This window comes from Cetorhinus maximus, unplaced genomic scaffold, assembly GCF_964194155.1.
Source record: "Cetorhinus maximus unplaced genomic scaffold, sCetMax3.hap1.1 HAP1_SCAFFOLD_959, whole genome shotgun sequence".
NCBI classification, from domain to species: domain Eukaryota; kingdom Metazoa; phylum Chordata; class Chondrichthyes; order Lamniformes; family Cetorhinidae; genus Cetorhinus; species Cetorhinus maximus.
The window spans coordinates 8,445-15,000 of NW_027596901.1; the positions used below are offsets into that span (position 1 = coordinate 8,445).

The following is a 6,556-nucleotide window of genomic DNA, read 5'->3' on the forward strand; positions in this document are numbered from 1 at the left end:
GTTTGATGGGGACAGTGTAGAGGGAGCTTTACTCTGTATCTAACCCCGTGCTGTACCTGTCCTGGGAGTGTTTGATGGGGACAGTGTAGAGGGAGCTTTACTCTGTATCTAACCCCGTGCTGTACCTGTCCTGGGAGTGTTTGATGGGGACAGTGTAGAGGGAGCTTTACTCTGTATCTAACCCCGTGCTGTACCTGTCCTGGGAGTGTTTGATGGGGACGGTGTAGAGGGATTTACTCTGTATCTAACACCGTGCTGTACCTGTCCTGGGAGTGTTTGATGGGGACAGTGTAGAGGGAGCTTTACTCTGTATCTAACCCCGTGCTGTACCTGTCCTGGGAGTGTTTGATGGGGACAGTGTAGAGGGAGTTTTACTCTGTATCTAACCCCGTGCTGTACCTGTCCTGCGAATCACAGCTGATGTGAACGGAGGTCAGTGTTATTGAATTGTGAAATCTCCTGTCCTCCCCAGGAACAATCTGCCGAGTGGATCAGTGACAGTGTGAACGGGACAGATTCCTACCTGCTGAAGAATCTAACATGGGCGACCCAATACGTTGTCCAAGTGGAGGCTGAGAACCAAATGGGCCCATCGCAGCCAGCATTTCTAAACTTCACCACTCCTGAACAGCCCCTTCCTCCAATATCAGGTCGGTCAACTCAGCAGACACTGTCAGGTCTTAGTCACCCACTCAGATCGATGCATTTCTGTTGGGTCGGGGGAGGATTAAGGGTTATGGGACCAAGGCGGGTGCAAGGAGTTAAGATACAGATCAGCCACGATCTGATTGAATGGGGGAACAGCCTCGCGAGGGGCTGAATGGCCTCCTCCTGTTCCTGTGTAACAGGCTCGAGGGGGCTGAATGGGGCCTCCTCCTGTTCCTGTGTAACAGGCTCGAGGGGCGTAAATGGGGCCTCCTCCTGTTCCTGTGTAACAGGCTCGAGGGGGCTGAATGGGCCTCCTCCTGTTCCTGTGTAACAGACTCGAGAGGGGCTGAATGGGCCTCCTCCTGTTCCTGTGTAACAGGCTCGAGGGGGCTGAATGGCCTCCTCCTGTTCCTGTGTAACAGGCTCGAGGGGGCTGAATGGGCCTCCTCCTGTTCCTGTGTAACAGGCTCGAGGGGGCTGAATGGCCTCCTCCTGTTCCTGTGTAACAGGCTCGAGGGGGCTGAATGGGCCTCCTCCTGTTCCTGTGTAACAGACTCGAGAGGGGCTGAATGGGCCTCCTCCTGTTCCTGTGTAACAGGCTCGAGGGGGCTGAATGGCCTCCTCCTGTTCCTGTGTAACAGGCTCGAGGGGGCTGAATGGGCCTCCTCCTGTTCCTGTGTAACAGGCTCGAAGGGGCTGAATGGCCTCCTCCTGTTCCTGTGTAACAGGCTCGAGGGGCTGAATGGGCCTCCTCCTGTTCCTGTGTAACAGGCTCGAGGGAGCTGAATGGCCTCCTCCTGTTCCTGTGTAACAGGCTCGAGGGGGCTGAATGGGCCTCCTCCTGTTCCTGTGTAACAGGCTCGAGGGGGCTGAATGGCCTCCTCCTGTTCCTGTGTAACAGGCTCGAGGGGGGTAAATGGGCCTCCTCCTGTTCCTTGTCTCTTGGATCCGAGGATTCTCCTAACGAGGTTTTCCTGATTTTCAGCAAATTTGGCGACTGGGGAGAAAGCCAAGATCGGCATGGGTGGCATAGTCGGGATCATCATGATGATTTTCCTGGTGCTGTTGCTGGCTGTGGATGTTACCTGCTACTACACCAGGAGGTGTGGCATCCTCATGTGCATCGCTGTCAATGTCCTGGGAAAGCAGGAACCAGACGCTAAAAGACTGGATCAGGAAATGGGAGCGACTGTCGTCAGGTGAGCTACAAGGGGAACCAGCGTCTTGGCATGATATCTCGCGGAGCGATCTAGGGCCTACAACATCAGTCTGGCATTAATCCCAGTCAGTAGCTTAATCTCACTCGCCTGCCCCTAAGTCAGGTCATCGTGCGCTGGATTCCCCATTCCAGAGACACAAGCACTAGACAAGGTGAGAATTCTCCACGGTACAGAGGGAGCGCTGCACTGTCAGACGGTCAGTGCTGAGGGAGTGCTGCACTGTCAGACGGTCAGTGCTGAGGGAGTGCCGCACTGTCGGAGGGTCAGTACTGAGGGAGTGCTGCACTGTCGGAGGGTCAGTACTGAGGGAGCGCCGCACTGTCGGAGGGTCAGTACTGAGGGAGTGCTGCACTGTCGGAGGGTCAGTACTGAGGGAGTGCTGAACTGTCGGAGGGTCAGTACTGAGGGAGTGCCGCACTGTCGGAGGGTCAGTACTGAGGGAGTGCTGAACTGTCGGAGGGTCAGTACTGAGGGAGTGCTGCACTGTCGGAGGGTCAGTACTGAGGGAGTGCTGCACTGTCGGAGGGTCAGTGCTGAGGGAGTGCTGCACTGTCGGAGGGTCAGTGCTGAGGGAGCGCTGCACTGTCGGAGGGTCAGTACTGAGGGAGTGCTGCACTGTCGGAGGGTCGGTACTGAGGGAGTGCCGCACTGTCGGAGGGTCAGTACTGAGGGAGTGCTGCACTGTCAGAGGGTCAGTACTGAGGGAGTGCCGCACTGTGGGAGATCCATATTTCGGATGAGTCATTAAACCGAGGCCCCGTCTGCCCTCTCGGGCGGGTGTGAAAGATCCCACGGCCACTATTTGGGAGAAGAGCAGGGGGGGAGTTCTCCCCGGTGTCCTGGGGCCAACCAGACAATCTGGGTCGATATCACATGGCTGTTTGTGGGATCTTGCTGTGTGCCGATTGGCTGCTGCGCTTCCTACATTACAACAGTGACCTGACCGGAAACAAACAGAGGTCCCTGATTGGCTGTGAAGTGCTCTGGGATGTGCCCTGAATGGGAGCTGTACCCACCCCCACCCCATCCCCAAATCTGGACAGTTAATAATGGCTGCGCTCGGTCAGTGAGGCGGGGACGCGCTCGGTCAGCGAGGCGGGGACGCGCTCGGTCAGCGAGGCGGGGACGCGCTCGGTCAGCGAGGCGGGGACGCGCTCGGTCAGCGAGGCGGGGACGCGCTCGGTCAGCGAGGCGGGGACGCGCTCGGTCAGCGAGGCGGGGACGCGCTCGGTCAGCGAGGCGGGGACGCGCTCGGTCAGCGAGGCGGGGACGCGCTCGGTCAGCGAGGCGGGGACGCGCTCGGTCAGCGAGGCGGGGACGCGCTCGGTCAGCGAGGCGGGGACCCCCTCGGTCAGCGAGGGGGGGACGGGCTCGGTCAGGGAGGCGGGGATGCGCTCGGTCAGCGAGGCGGGGACGCGCTCGGTCAGTGAGGCGGGGCTGCGCTCGGTCAGTGAGGCGGGGATGGGCTCGGTCAGTGAGGCGGGGACGGGCTCGGTCAGTGAGGCGGGGACGCGCTCGGTCAGGGAGGCGGGGATGGGCTCGGTCAGCGAGGGGGGGACGGGCTCGGTCAGGGAGGCGGGGACGCGTGAGGAGAGGTGAATTTCAGCGCGGTGGACGGTGTGCTGTCTGTGGTCATGTCCCGGGTGTTGAGACTCTCTCTCTCTCTCTGTTCCTTCCATGTTGTGAAGTGCTGAGCCTAAAGGAAACCTCTGCGAGATCCACACGGGAAGCACACTCCAAAAATACAGCAAGGCCAAACATTCGGGGAGCTCCAACGACAAAATGCCGCTCACCAAGTCCGAGTAGGTCTGACTCTTCTGGCCGCCCCCTTCTCCGCGCTGTCTCTCTCGCTGCACTCTCCGCATCAACCTGGAAACACCATCGGAGCTCAGCTCACTGCCCCACGTTCCAACAAACACCCCCTACGATAAACCCCTCTGCCTTTCCTGTTTCTGCTCTTGCGTTTCGGGGACTCACCTGGCACCTCAGGAGGCCATTCGGCCCATCGTGCCTGTCCCGGCTCTTTGATAGATCTGTCCAATTAGTTCCCCCTCTCTCCTCCTGCTCTGTCCCCCACAGACCTGCCAATCTTCCCCCTTCAAGTATTTCTCCAATTCCCCCTTTGTGAAAGTTCCTATTGAATCTGCTTCCACCGCCCTTTCAGGCAGCGCCTTCCAGATCACAACAACTCGCTGTGTGTAAAACAAAATCCTCCTCATCTCCCCCCACTCTGGTTCTTTTCCCCCGATTCTCTTCAATCTGCGTCCCCTCTGGTTACCGACCCTCCTGCCCACTGGGAAACACTTTCTCCTCATCGACTCTATCCAAACACCCCTCCTGATGTCGAACGTCCCGATTCAATCTCCCCCCTTAACCTTCTCCGCTCCGAGGAGAACGATCCCGGCTTCTCCCCAGTCCCTCCACACGGACTGAAGTCACCTCATCCCCCGGGAACCGTCCCAGTAAATCTCCTCCGCACCCCCTCTCTTGACATCCCTGTTAAATCTCTCTCTCTCTCTCTCTCTGGTCTCTCTCTCCGGGTACCAGTCCCTAAGGGGACCCTAGACTTCCATTGGGTGGGTGGTTCTGCTTGGCAAAGCGCTGCAGTGGCCTGGTCACTGCCTCCTGTAGTGTAGCTGACCAGGACACCCTCCCTCTCGCCATCCAGCATTTGGGAAGGATTTCCAGGCTGGTAATCAACCTGTTTGGTCCCCTTGTGAGGGCACCTCCCATGGTGGTCAAGTCCCGAGGTGGGTCTCGAACCTGGAGTTCCTGGGCCATTGCTCACCATTGAGCCACAGGAGGGTCTCTCCTTAACCCCCCACGACCCAACAAATATCTCTCAATCTCAGTTCTGAAATGTTTCAGTCGACCCTCCCAACCTCGAGAGCTTTTTCTGGAGGGGGGGGAGAGAGTTCCAGATTTCCATCCCTCCTCCTTTGTGTGAGGAAGGGCTTCTTGACATCACCCCCCTCCGAACGGCCTGGCTCCCATTTTAAGGTTCCGTCTCCTTGCTGTGGACTCCCTCCCCCTCACCTCACCCCCACCCTCACCAGAGGGAAATAGTTCCCCTCTCGCGACCCCATCCAATCCGTGAATCGTCTTCAACCCCCTCGATTTGATCACCCCTTAATCTTCGAGACTCGGGGTGGGTGGGGGGGGAACACAAGCCTGTGCAACCTGCCCTCGGGATTTGAACGTCCTGAATCTCACTCGGACGCTCAGGATGGATCTGGGAATGATGGGAAACGGAAAACCTCACCCCTGAGGTTTGAGTTTGGAATGGCCGCTCGCAACTCCCCCCAGCTGAACTCTCGCTAAACTCTGTCCGGTCTCATTCCTAATCCACGTGTTAGCGTGCGCAGGAGTAACCTGTCTGACCATTCTCTATCTCATCCTGCGTTCGTCTTTACAAGCACATATCAGAACCGAGGGGTTATAACCACCGGGAAAGAGTGAACAGGGATGGGGCTCTTTTCTCTAGTAAAGAGAAGGCTGAGGGGTGACCTGATCGAGGTCTTTACAATGACGAAAGGGGTTTCGATGGGGTAGACGTAGAGAAGATGTTTCCACTTGTCGGAGTGAGACCAGAACTAGGGACCTTCAATATAAGATCGTCACTAATAAACCCCAATGGGGAATTCAGGAGAAACTTCTTTACCCAGAGAGTGGGGAGAATGTGGGACTCGCTCCCGCAGGGAGTGGTCGAGGTGAATAGCGTCGATGTGTTTTAAGGGGGTAAGCTCATCTCAGGTTGGGGGCGCGACACCGAGGTTGTGAACAGCCTGGGTTTAACCTCGGACGTCTGCTAGGGAGAGGAACCGGGGGGTGGGGGGTCACTAGGGCACGGAATTCGGAGCGGGGGAGGGAAACAGTCCTTCCGACGTTGCAGGGGGAAGGAATTCCTGCCCACCCAGGATAATGAGTCCGGTCATTTAGCAGCAGTGAAGCAGTCTGAGGGAGGTGGCGGTGGTGAGCTGGAGTTGGGGAGGTGGAGGGGGGTGGATATGTAGTGGCTGTGCTTTGGGGGTGATGTTGCCGGAGGGGGGGCCCAGCGTGTGGTCTGGAAATAGGATAGGGGCAGGGCCGGGAGGGATTCTGGAGGGACAGCCCCAATGGGGGAAAGTCTCCGGCCCCTGGACAGAACACACCGCGCAGGCCGGGAACGCCTGGCCGAACATTTCACTAAAAACGCCTTTGTCTCTTGTCAAAAAAACCAGAACACTGCCCGGGAATGATAAAGCTTCAAACCAACCCTGAGATTCCCCCCGGACCAGATGTGGACCAGCAGCACCCGTGAGACGTCGGATCAGTGAACCAGAGAACTGGGAATCCTCCATCGACACGATCTTCTCTCTTGCTTTTCCTCTCACTGCTCCGTCCACCCTTTAAAAAAACCCCGCCCCACCCTCGGTCACTCCCGGTGCCTTTCAGAGAGGATTCCAAAGACCGATTCAGCCACAAATGGGCCCTTGGGAAACCTGGCCATGGCAACGGGCCTGACCGGGGCGGCCATCTTGCTTCGGTTGCCCGTAACAACTCGACCGACGTCTTCCCGAGTGGGAGCCACAGAAACAGCTACTTGCATTTATATAGCGACTTTGACGCGGCACCGCATCCCCCCCCCCGACCCCAGGGTGCTTCACAGGATCGCGAATCGTTGACCATTAACTTGACACAGGTCCGGC

At 57.9% G+C, this 6,556-nt stretch overlaps 1 protein-coding gene across 1 annotated transcript; it reads left to right on the top strand.

The window, feature by feature from the left end:
- The first annotated feature begins 476 nt into the window (after positions 1 to 476).
- LOC144675341 (neural cell adhesion molecule 1-like) lies at positions 477 to 3,682 on the top strand. Its single transcript, XM_078536174.1, has 3 exons — positions 477 to 650; positions 1,634 to 1,847; positions 3,557 to 3,682. The coding sequence occupies exons 1-3, from the start codon at positions 584 to 586 to the stop codon at positions 3,672 to 3,674; spliced, it is 399 nt and encodes a 132-aa protein (XP_078392300.1). The 5' UTR covers positions 477 to 583; the 3' UTR covers positions 3,675 to 3,682.
- The last annotated feature ends 2,874 nt before the right edge of the window (positions 3,683 to 6,556 follow it).